The 12745-nt window shown below is 41.7% G+C and overlaps 1 protein-coding gene across 1 annotated transcript in view; it reads left to right on the plus strand.

The window, feature by feature from the left end:
• Nucleotides 1-1784: 1784 nt before the first annotated feature.
• Nucleotides 1785-12745, plus strand: part of LOC119919302 (rho guanine nucleotide exchange factor 25-like) — a gene marked incomplete at its 3' end in the record, with an annotated part of 35849 nt that continues 24888 nt past the window's right edge. Inside the window, 2 exon segments of the mRNA XM_038739715.1 lie at nucleotides 1785-2429; nucleotides 3487-3625. Of these exon segments, the coding sequence (XP_038595643.1) occupies nucleotides 2334-2429; nucleotides 3487-3625 (235 nt within the window).

The following is a 12745-nucleotide window of genomic DNA, read 5'->3' on the forward strand; positions in this document are numbered from 1 at the left end:
AAAACAGGACCACATGAGGATCCCAGGCTGCACTTGGGCTCAGTGGAGGTTAAAAACTCTGAGACTTGGCTATCCAAAATGTACCTGATATTCTTTTGAAAAAAACACAAACAAGACAAGGCTAAATTGTGCCTTGTCTTATGAAACATTTTGGATTGTCTGTAATCTGGAAATACTGAACTGTCTCAAACAGTTACAAATGTAAAATACAAATGTAAGTGATGGTGTTTTGAACTGAAAAGAAAATGATTAAGATAGTGAGTAAATAATGATTACAGCAAAGGAGAAAACAAACAAACAAAAAGGACAGTGCTGTATTTCTGGGCAACCTGCCCAGAGATTGAAGATCCATCTGTAAAACACCAACACTGGAGCCAATCCCAGCTGACTTTGGGCGAAAGGCGGGGTACAGATGTATGTGACAGAATTGTGATGAATAAATATTAGTAATAATGATCAGTACTGATAATGTTGAGAGCTGTAGTGGATTTAAATTTTTAGAAATTGTAGTATTGGAATGGAATAAACCAGAATATTGCACAATAATCAATTGTTGCCAGAATTTAAAAGTACATTTGCCTGATGCCAGGCTGCTTTACTTTATCTATTAATTAAACTACCAATGAAGACCTGGTTTTACATGTGTAGTATGCAACAGTTTTTTTTTGTATGTTTGCTGTAGTTCAAAGGTCTATTGTAAGTGCTGTGGTGTCTCCTCTTTCTTCTTCTTCTTTTTTCTATTGTTTATAACTGTGCAGTTAAAGTTTGCATATCAATAATGTAAACTGTCAAGTTACACTTTCACAGTTGTCTCATATTTGTGAATTTTATTCACACAACAGAAGTAATGTGCATGGTGCAAAAAAAGTCTAAACTTCATATTTTTTCTTGGAGGAATGCGACCCAGGATCAAAAAATATAATTAGACAGTGCAGAAAGTGTGATTTATGTGTTTCTCTTAAAAGCTGAAGTGAAACTTTCAAATAACTCTAATGCTCCTAGAAATTGACATTTTAACAACATGATCATTAGGGGTTTGAACTCCAGCAGTTATCATTGTTTTTTAACTTGACCTGCTTATATTAATACAAATTGATTCTTAATAATAGGTGAAAACAACCGGCTTGTTGACTGAATGTTTACTATGGCTACAACATGAATAAAGTTTGATCATGTACGGTGTTCTCCAGTGGAAATGAAATGTTTACAAGATGCATACGCATACACACTCACACACATGCACAATTACTGCATATCTGTGATACAGGCTCTCCACTTGGCCTGCAAGGTCAATCTGGTAGTAAACTGCTAGTGTTGCAAGCCTTCTAACATTTACTAGCAAATCATCTTTCAAGTAGCCACAAAAACTAATCTGGTTTGATTAATTGGTAGTTCAGCACAAGTTGTGTAAGATGTGTATGCAATTGGTGGCAATCTCAAAAAATCTCAAAAAATAGTTGAGCTTCATGGGCTGTGTGTTCATACCTTATTTGGGGCTGCCCTGCCGCTCAAGAGTTCACACAATCCATGTGTCACTGCCTGAGACTTGGGCAAAGATGAAGAGAGTGTAGGGTGCCAGGATAGTTCAAAGAAAGACCAGAAAGAGAGAGATATAGAAAAGATTGAGATGAGGAAAGAAATCCAGGTATTGAAGACGAAGGGGAAAAAGTGAAAGAAGAGAAAGAATGATGGAAGGAGGAGAGGTTTTGGGAAAGGGGGTGGTCTTCTATAGCCAATGAAGAACAAGAAAGGAGGATTTCAGTGAGGGTGATGTGCCCATTCCTGAAGTCACGGCTCAGGCTTCAGACAGAAGGACAGGAGAAGTCCAGCCTCACAGAGAAATACTTCCACACTGTCTAGTGTTCTGATTTAGAGGGATGATGAAGAAGAGGACAGTTGACTCTCCTCAAGAAGGCCCAAGAAAATCTTCTATCTGAGTTTCCTGGGGAAGCCTATATTGAGAGTACAAGGTGGATATTTTCAATGGACTAAGCCAGTATTTGAGACACCTCAAGTCAGCTCATCTGTATCTGAACTGGGGGACGTGAGAGAGAGACAAGGGCTCAGACAGAACACCCCCCCCCCCCCCCCCGCCTTCCAGGATCAATTATTCATATACATGAGGTTTCCTGTGTGTCAGGGTGGAACCAGGCGAGCTGCGGTGGCTCAGCTCCAAACTGTGGCACAGTGCGACAAAACTGAAGAAGCAGAAAACAGGCGGACAAGAGAGATAGAGGACACAGGGAGAGCAAAAAAGATTGTGTAAGAGTTGCAGATCAAAGGTCACAAAAGCAGAGGGAGAATCATTTGAGGAGGGTTTTTGTTTGGCAAGAATGAAGGCTCTACAGAAGAATCAGGGACGCACTGACCAGATGTTGGGAGCCATGGCTGAAGTGCTTACTTCCGTGGTCATGCCCAATCAACAGTGGGTGAGTTGTAGATCTGTTTGTATATTTACTGGCTGCTTATATGAATGCACAAAGGCACAAATTCCAAAAGAAAGTATTTTTCAGCGCTTGCAATGTCCAGCTCATCTCTCATGATTACATGCCCAAGTTTATTTTATGCGTGTCATAACTGTAAACCTAAAACGGACAAGCTGGGCAAGCAAGAGAGAAGAGAGAGAGAGGAATGGAAGGATTGCCGGTCTCTGTTCAATGCTTGGGAGGAATCTTGGATGTTTTACAGGAACAGGAAGCAGAATAGCAGTGATTAAACCATCTGACCATAAAGCAGGCAAATTTGTTTTCCTTCCGTTCCTTTATCTTCCTCAACCTCCCTTTCTCTCTCTTTTTCACGTACACACGTAGACACGTAGACACGTCTCCATTTAAACAGAAAAGGGTCTGGATTAACAGGTGATCAGGTTGCCTGAAGTATTGTGTTTTCTGCTTGGTTGGAAGGATCTATGGCAGCCACATACATTTTTATTCTTAAATAAAAATACAAATACTATTTTATCATCCACCTCAAATGCATATCTACAAAACCATAATGGCGTCACATACACAAGTTGCATTTAATGAACTGTGAATGGAGGTTTACGCACAACATCTGGAAAATCACACATGCAGATGAGTGTACCAAAAGGTCCAAATATGTTTCTCTTTGTAACTCTGCGTTTTTAAAAAAAAAATATTTATCTCGACAAATAATTTCCTCCCTGGCAGATGGTTTGGATTGATAACTCCACTTGCCCCTATTAACCTCTACTCTGGTGCTGCTTGGCCTCAAATAAAGACTGAAAGTGCTCTCTGAGAGGCAGCTCTTATCCAAGCTCCGTGGCAAAAAGTTGGATCTCAACCATTTCTACTGCATTCTTGTTCAGTGTGTAATGGAGAAAAGGATGAAAACGATGCAGGGAATAGTGGAAAAAAACAGCCACTGGTATAATGTTTTGTGGTTATGTGACCATAAGTACAATCTTACCATCACTTCCTCCTGAGAGCAGAGCTCCACTGCTGACAAAGGCATCTCTGTGTGTAGCTCTCAGAGGGAGGTGAGGCGGACCTCCCATTAAGCGAGGAAGAAAAGGGGCCTGTGCAGGGCCAGTGGGAGCCAGAGAGGTTGGAGTGGGAGCAGCAGGCCACTACTACAGAAAACCCAGAGCGGCAAGAAAGAACAGGTAAGACCTAAAAGGGCTGCACTGAGCGTAACATACCATTTTGTGACCCCAGAAGCACAATACTATAGTCCAAACATTGGCCCTCACCAAACCAGGAGCTTAGAGACTCACAGACACACAAATATCCAGACTCAGCTTGGATTCTTTGTGTGAAACATCTTAGATTGCTGCGCAGTGACATCTAAAATAGCCTGCTCAGCCCTTCCTGGCAACAATCTGTGTTGCTGTTGACATATATACGGTAATGATTTCTTGTTTCAAGATGACATAAATTAACTATGTTGAATCTCTAAGTGAGTACGTGTGACGTGAGCTACCGCCCAGGCCTTTAGTTTCAGCTTAGCCTAACCTTGCATGCTAGCCATATGCAAAGTTAGGATAAAAACAGGCCTGAGTCCCATCTGCCATATCTGATGGTGGTCATTAGGCAGTAATAACTTCAGGGAAAGAAACAGATTGGAGTCACCTGAGTGTTCGTAGTTTACTCTTATTAAACTCCACACATTGTATCCCCTAATAGCACTGATAGCAGAAAATTGCTTAGCTGTAATGTACCATACATAAATATGTGTGAGAAGATGAGAGAGAAAGAGTTCTTGTGTGTATGGGTATGCAACACTTTCCAGATGGGGCAAGAAAACATGTTCAGCTGCCTGCCTTTCCTTTCCGCCCCAACCCTGTTGATTGCATTTATTCGGATTTTGCTGTGAAAGGGTTGCGTGCATTGCCATTTTCCTTGAGTGAAATGGAACAAAAGGAGCTTTGTAGCTGGGTCTGGGTTTGGGTTAGAGGGAGTGTGTGTGTATATATGAGGGGTTTGGTGGTGTGTACCATGTGGCTGGACCACTAACTGTTGTGCAGAACAGTACATTGCGTACATAAGGGGTGTGAGCGAGGCCAGAGGAAGTTGTCAGCGATGCTTATCTGTAATGGTCTTACTCGGATGGAGTGTGCTGTCTTAAATTATTTTAGCGTTCAAAAAAGTAAAGAAATGCATTATTCAGGGCCATGTGGAGGGACGATGACCAAAAGGGAGATTGTTTATTCCAGTTCCAGACAAGATGCTTTGCATATCCCAATTTCCTCCGGATGGGAAATTGGATGGAAAATCAATGAAACACAAAGCAGAAGAACATCTGAGCCACAAAAACAAGATGTCGGCGTTGTGGCCCAGAGTTGGGCTGGGTGAGAAGAATTGTAGGCTTGTATTGGCTCTCCATAATTTCAAATCATCACAAAATTCCCATTATGAAATATCAAAGTTCATGGTTTCATTGTCCAAATGAACACTTTTAATTTGATCAAAATCTGACACAGCATATGATCTTGCTGCATACAGTAATCCTCACAACGCCTTTACTTTTTATGGTTGAGGTGATAAAATTTTACATTTCTTCACTATATATTTATATATTAGATACACTATTTACAACCATTATTTTAATGCGTCATTTACCAAGCTTGGCAACCTAGAAGACAAACACCAAACATTGAAAGGTTAATGAGGTGGACATTTTTATGCAATCACCGAAAGCACAAATTGTATCATTATGTTTTCTACAGTTTTAAATGAGCTTTTAGCTTGCAATGAATTTCCTTTTAACGTAACACAATTGCCATATAAAACTATTTTTTTATGATTATTACCCTAATTAACATAATAAGAGTTATTTAAGGCACTCTTCAAACATGTACACGTGATTACATTTAGCCATAGTTTGACTGGCAGAGGTCATAGTTTTGTTTCCATCTCTTGCTGTGTGAGTGGAAGGGAAAAGAGGAGAGGCCCTTGCATTCTTTGAAGAAGTGGTTCATAGGGCCATAAGGGGCCATCTGTTATATGTTAGAAAAATGATGCTTGCTAGTGGCTTTGCAGGAATCACAGGACATTGCCACCTCCACAAAATCAGATCCTTTTTTCAATTCATTCTTTCATTTTTATTTCTCTATTCCAGCTTACTTTGCTCTTCTGCCCCCCTCCTTGGTAATGAATCTTACAACAGTTTGTCTTTCTCTTTTCATCTGATCATTCTTCTTTGTTTTCCCTCTTGTCTCCCTTCTTTTCTTCTCCAGTCCCCTATGTATCACCTTTTTTCTCAAAGCAATGTCTTCAGCAGTGGTATTTTAAACTTGACTTCCCCTCTAAGTACACAAAGCTGCTGATCATATTTCTCTCAAATCTCATACATTTTTTTCTCTTGGCTACTTCAACTCCCAGCCATATAGTTCATGTCCCCAGACAATATTAGTCTACAGTGTCTGTTTCATAACACTGATCAGTGATGGATGTCCATGTGTGTTTTACGATGTTGACTCTTTCAAGGTAAAATACATAAAGCCACATCAACAGGAAACTGCCCTGAACCAGTAAAAATAACAGGCACACCATGCATGTCTCTATTTAACTTTGAATGTGATCCTTTGCAACTTAAAACACATGCTTATTATTAGTGTAGAAAATGTTACGCCAACGAATTGCGTTATTTATAGGAAACATGATATTCTGTGAGACATGCAGATGTAATGATGGAAATTCATGGGAACATAATATGAAGATCGTTTGCATAATACTCTATGTACCATAAATTCTTCACAGTCAAAGAGAAGAAAAGTTACCGTATTAAAAAAAAAATCTTTTCCCTTCGCTTTTGACAGTTTCTTACAAAGAATATCCTGAAATAATGAATGGATTTGGAAGGAAAACCATATTCATGAGTAGGTGTGAGGAAAACTATGTAGAAAATGCATGCCCTTGTCCATATTGGGTTTTGTGTCTAGCTGGGAGTGTGTGCCATCTGAGGACAAGTGCTGATCCCAGAGGACCCTGGGACTGAACTGCGTGTGAGTGACCTTAAATGGGCAGAGATCAACCTGATGTTGCATCATATTGTACTGTAAGGGCCAGAAATCATGCAGGTGGATGTATGTTTATTTACACAATTATAGTATCTCACATATCTTCTGTTGTAGTGGAGAACATGTATACTGTGTCAGATGACTTCATACATTATGAATTATAAATACATGAAAAGCTCCTCCAAGTACTGTCTGTGTTTGTGTGTGATGGCAAGAAGGTTTGATATTTCATGTATGTTTTGCAATGTACCCCTGATGTTCTTGTAAACAATAGACAAAGAACAGTCCTGATTGGGTTATCTACACCTTTCACCTACTGTATATCTGAGCCTTTTCATTTGACATGGCAAACTTGATTGCTAATAGTTGCTTATTTATATGTCCAACAGTTAGGTAGCAACATTTTTATTCATTTGGAGTCTTGTTTCTGACCACCTGGTAAATGTAAGTTCATACTCACTCTCCTTTTAGCTCTGTTTTTGGTCTCTGACAATTCTTGAGGGAAATATATGGCTCTTTAGCTGCTAAATGCTCCACTATGTTCAGCAGCTGGTCACTAACTGTGTCTGTCTGCTGTTTGATGCTGAGCAGGTACTCTACAGTATAGTGGGTTTGTAGAGCGTTTTTGTGAAAAAGCTTCCTGCTGAGACCGAAAACAATGCTGAGAGTGTTAAAAGTGAACCAAAACGGTGAAGTTGTGGGCCTGACAGCTAAACATTGAGCTAAAACTTGCTATAAAGCTCCATAAAGCAGAGGGGAGCTGCAGTTTCAGGTCATAATTCTATGTGGGCTCATCACTAAAGCGATCCTTATATATTGACGTGCTGGTTTCACAGTGATTTGTTACATTGTTAAAAATATTGATAAATAAAATATTATTTTATTAGATTATAGCTGCTTTAATGAATTGAGGATCAAAGGTCTATCATCTAAGCAAAAACGTATGTGGGCTGTCCTGGCAGGATGACTGTGTGGTGAAAGATTGCCACCGTGTTGCCCCCCACACATGTGAATCATGTCTTCTTACATGAATAATTAGGTTCTAAAAAAAGTATTTCACGTGTGTATTTTTGTAGAGGTAAGTTGTAGAAGTTCTTGGTGTGTTTCAGCAAAGTGGGTCAGGCAGGGCTAGCTAGAAGGCGTAGGTCAGGCAGGTCAATCTCACAGGCCATTGCTCCACAGCACAGCTGGCATTTAGACCACAGACTGACCTGGAAGCAAGGAGGCAGATGGAGACACAAACAGTGTTACAGGCTCTCATATGTGCAAACACATACATGTATCCACACACATTAGTTTACTTATGTGCTCCCAAACATGCCATGCACACTCACAAAAATCAGCACTACTGATTTGCAATTTTATTAGCTTATTTAAGGTCGATTCAGACTGTATTTAAACGTAGCAGAAGCGCCATCTCTAAATCTATTTTTCTGACAGAAATTGCTTTCCCTTGACTGTAAAACTGCTGGCCTCAGTACTTATTAATCAAAGATAAAGCAGCAGTGTCCCTCCATGTGTGGTCCCTGGGTTTGCTTTTGTTTAATTAACATTTTCTCCTTTGGGTGGCGTTTCAGCTCAGGCTTAAGCCTTGAACACAGTCAGCAGTAGTCCCAGAGTCTCAGTGCTAGCAGGCCGCTTGTAGAGCAAGGTTCACAGACCATTTCCCGAGAGATAAAGAAAGGGAGGGAGGCTGCTGGTCAGGTAGGGGAGGACATTTTCTAGCTTACTATCCCCATGTTTGTTGGAAAAAGAGGGGATGGATGAGGAATAGTCGGTAAGGAGCATGTGTTTGTGTGAATCTGTGGGAGTATAAAGTTTGTCTTGTGTGTATGCTCGTAATTGTGGGTGGTAAGTGAGTATTGTGGATGTTTTGAGAAACAAATTCCCACAGGTGGTGCACCTCCCCTCTGTGTAGAGCAGAGCTCCTGCCGCCTGAGAGCTGCACTGCATGGGGAGGTATAACAGTGGGAGGTACTGGGTAGTAACTAGTAGTAAAGTGCACACACATGCAGGCGTACACATGCACAGCGTAACTCACCTGTCTGTCTCCCTGGCGTATGCCAGCCAGCAGCGTAGTAGTCTAATTGGACAAAAACACCAGCTCACTGCAGACCAGCAGGACAGAAGAGAAGAGAACAAGACAGTTACTCTGTGGCTTCTGCTCCATGATGGGACCTCAGCCAGAAACCAAAACCTCCCCCATGTCCAGATTGCCAGTTTGCCTTAATTGGCGCTCAGCTGAGAGATGAAGGGAGGAGGAAAGAGAGAGAGGAGTTAAGGGAGAAAAGGCGAGGGAGAGGGAGGAAGGAAAATGAAATAGAGCATATTTTGGCAGGATTTCAGCTGTCTGATGGGGTGAAAAGAGGCTAATGTCAGTAGGGGGTTGGGGAACGCGCTGCAAATAAGCAACTGCATATCTGCTGAAATGAGACTTGCTGTAGCTATTAGCATGCACGCTTATGTCATATGAATCCTGTGTATTTGCCTGTGCCTTCTGTTGTTCAAGTGCTTTTGCACTATATTGTACATTATGAATGCTTTTACTCCAGCAGTGTGTATTGTGTTTACAATATCTCTATTCCAAGAATGTCACTACAAAAGAAATAATTTGCATTTCCATGTGCGGATTCACATTCATAAATCATACTCGACATTCCTCTCTGAACAAGCCTCCTAAATGTGACTGACTGTCTCGGACACAGATCTCACTGATACATAGAAAGATGATACACTCTCCCTGTTGATCTGGCTTGGCTCAGATGAAAACACACACATCCATCTAATAGCGTGCTTATCTTCTGACAAGCCTTTACATCCAGTCTGGTGTGAACGTACACTTACTAGATTTTATCATCACTCACACATCACTGTACACATGTGCACCAGCAGTACGTGTGCGGATGAATCATATTTTCTGTGTGTGTGTGTGTGTGTGTGTGTGTGTGTGTGTGTCGTGTGGGAGACGGAGAGAGAGGGAAGGAGTGAGGGAGCGAAGGAGATAAAAGGAGGGAGATGAATGGGTGTTAATGCACTCCTCACCTCACATACCTGCTCCACCCTTCAAGCCAGGGGAGGAACATTTTCTTTCCATTTTTCTGTAAGCATTCAGGGCTTTGTACATGTCTCCTGGGCCAATTTCAGTGTTTATTTATTCAAAGGTTTCATGCTATATTGAGAAAGTGATACTGTAGGTGCTGATACACAGAAATAAGATTCTCAGTCACAAAAATGAAGCTTTATTATACACGTCAGATTTGGCCATTCTGTGTTATTATAACAATGTCATTTTGTTCCTTGGGAAAATATTCTATATTCCAAACATTTGTCATACTATTCTTGCAGAAAATATTGATCAATGAGAGCATAGCCTAATAAAACAAAATGTTCATGTTTACAAATGCCCCCTACTGGTTGCCTTGAAGAAACAGGCATCTTGTAAGTTAAGATCAGATGAAAAGATTCACTTCATACATTTTGAATGCATCTCAACAGCAATGCATTCTTCATTATCTCTCCACTGTGTAGCCTGTGTTTGTGTAGAGTGATAGTGCAGGCAGCATTAGCTCAATTTGTAATACTTTGCCCTCGGATTCTTGTCTTGGTGACTTTTTATCTTGTTTCTTTTAAACCCTCTGTTCTGTTGTCAAACCCATTGTTTCTCAACGCGCTTTGAATTGCACTCCTATGCTTAGACAGTGTTTGGCAGCCATATCAGCATCAGACAAGTGGAGACATTCGGCAGCACTGTTCAATATTCCTCTGGTGAATTGCCCCTTCCATCACAGTTGCTTAAAGCATCCATTATAAGCAAAGCAAGGGAGAGATGGAGGGAGGCTGGGAGAGGAAAGGGCTAAGGATTGTGATCTATCGGTATCTCTGCAAGTGTAAGTGTTGCATATGGCAAATTGAACCTGAGAATCGATAATAGATCTCTAATTGTGGGGATTTCCCTCTTTAGTCAACAACTTTCTTCTCTAACACGTGATAGCTGCTTTAGTTTACCCTGTAGGTTTGTGATTAAGCAACAGAGAAATGGTGAGAGTGTAACGTCGAATGCAGCTGTGTGTGTGTGTCTACTTGAGTGGCTAGTGGGTGAGGCAGCCAGGCTTCTCTGTTAGCTCCAACTTTCTCCTGTAGGTGATAGAAACATACTGACAGAAGTCTGCCACCGTCCTGTCACTGTGGAGAGGTGGATGCTGGAGAGAAAGCCCTGTCAACCACTCAAGCACCTGACAGTGCACATCAGGGATGTGCATGCATGTGTGTACGTGTGCATGCCTGTTGGTTTCAGTGCCAGATGATACTCAGCCATCTCTTGTTTTCCGCAGGTGCCCCCAAAGAGGAACCTGAGTGGGTGGGGTCAGGCCTCTGGTCTGGTTGCTGTTCAGTAATCAGGTGGTGATTTCCACATAGTCGGATTGTTTGAAGAATGCATGAAAGGAGCATGGCGTGATGAGTGCTGCAAAAGTGAGATGAGATGACATACTGAGTCATAAACTCAGCAGCTTCAGGTCCAAGAAGTGTCATTTGTTGGTCAGAAACTAATTGATTGGGTCTCAGAACAGACAGCATTTCACAATGAGCAACCATTTTCATTTTCCTGCCTCTGTTGGTTACGTCTTGAGTTGTTTTCTTGGATTAGCCTGCCATACTTCCTGATATTTCAACAGACTCATCTGTAAGGAAGGCTGATGAGTCATAATTTAGTGTTGAGTGGGTTTAATCTGCTCTGATGTAAAGCACACATCTAAATATGGTATGCTTTGTGTGTATTTTGCAGCTTCCAGGGCAATAAAACAAATTTAGGAAAGAAACCCAAGAAACATAATAATGACGTGGATGATGAGAAGCTTTATGAAGATTGGAAGTTCATAATAAAAGCACTGCAATGCACTCCCTTTTTAATACGGGAGGGTTTATATAGCCTATACGTTGGTGCTGATTGAACTCTTCTGACCCACCCACCAAACGAAAGAAAACATACCTCAAAGCCAGTTGCACTTTGTTTCACACCATGTAGAGGAAACATCTCGTTCAACCCGGAAAACATAGAAAAACACAGACACAGTGCGTTGTTTTCCCCTTGAGACACACAACCCCCTTCATAAAATATGCACACTCATGACTAGTAACAGACACAAATGCCCGTGTATGCTAATCTGAACACTCATTCAGTCTCAGACACACATACGCATGTATTGTCTTTCTCACACACAGCAGCAGGAATTGCTAATTGCAGTAATGGGCAATTTTTCCATCAATGTTCAGTCCATAGGTTTCTATGGTCAGACTGCCCCACAATCAACTGCAATGAATTGTCAGGCTAAATGACTAGTGTTACACACACACACACACACACACACACACACACACACACACACACACACACACACACACACATGCATGAATTGCTCACTATAATGGCCCCATGATCATAAATGAACACAGAAGTCGATTTTGGAGCTGACCCAGCCAGGAAAGCCCACTGTGATCCGTGAAGTGAACACACACTCTTTAACTGCCAGAAAGTGTAACAACCCACTTACGGACACTGCTGATGCCGTCGCCTTACTGGAAAATACATGACACCTTCAACCCAATATGGCCTCTCCTCTGTAAATAGCATTATGTATCATTATAGACCTGGGAATTACTATTTCCAGGGCGAGCTCTGAGCGGACACCAGAGAGAGTGGCATGTCATCTGGAGTCGGATAGTTGGGGACAGCGGAGTGGAGGCAGAGGAAAAACAGCTGAGAGGAGTGTAACAGAGGAAGAGGGAAAATTAGGGGAGTGGGAACCTTATCCTGGAAGAGCCAGTGACTAGAGCTACAGACTCCACCCTTCTCACCCCTCCCCTTACTCTCTCTCTCCCTTGCTATCTCTCTCTCTCCGAAGCAGTCTCCTAGTCTGTCATTTGACCAGGCAGTTCACAGAGGCTAGAGCTCAGCACCAAAAAAGAAAACAGAGGGGAAACAAGAGAGACAGAGGGAAGGTAGCACATTCAATATAGCGATAAGCCGCTGGAATGTTTCCTTGGCTTATCGCCAGCTGAAAAACCCTGTGAGTGTGGATTTCTTCTTAGCTGTTGCTTTTGTGGACTCTTTTTCTTTTCTTCTCGGTCTGGATGTGTGGGCTTTAAGTCTGTCTGCAGTCAACTGAGGAGGAGGAGGAGGATCAACGGACACCCTTTTGGGGATTTACACTTTGAGGAGTAAACCTCTGCTTGTGTGAGGGTGAGAGAGGGAGGCTGAGGGAGAGA

The sequence above is a fragment of the Micropterus salmoides genome, unplaced genomic scaffold, assembly GCF_014851395.1.
Source record: "Micropterus salmoides isolate LMB-PRFRI ecotype aquatic unplaced genomic scaffold, ASM1485139v1 Ms_hic_scaffold_2654, whole genome shotgun sequence".
In the NCBI taxonomy this organism is placed as follows: Eukaryota; Metazoa; Chordata; class Actinopteri; order Centrarchiformes; family Centrarchidae; genus Micropterus; species Micropterus salmoides.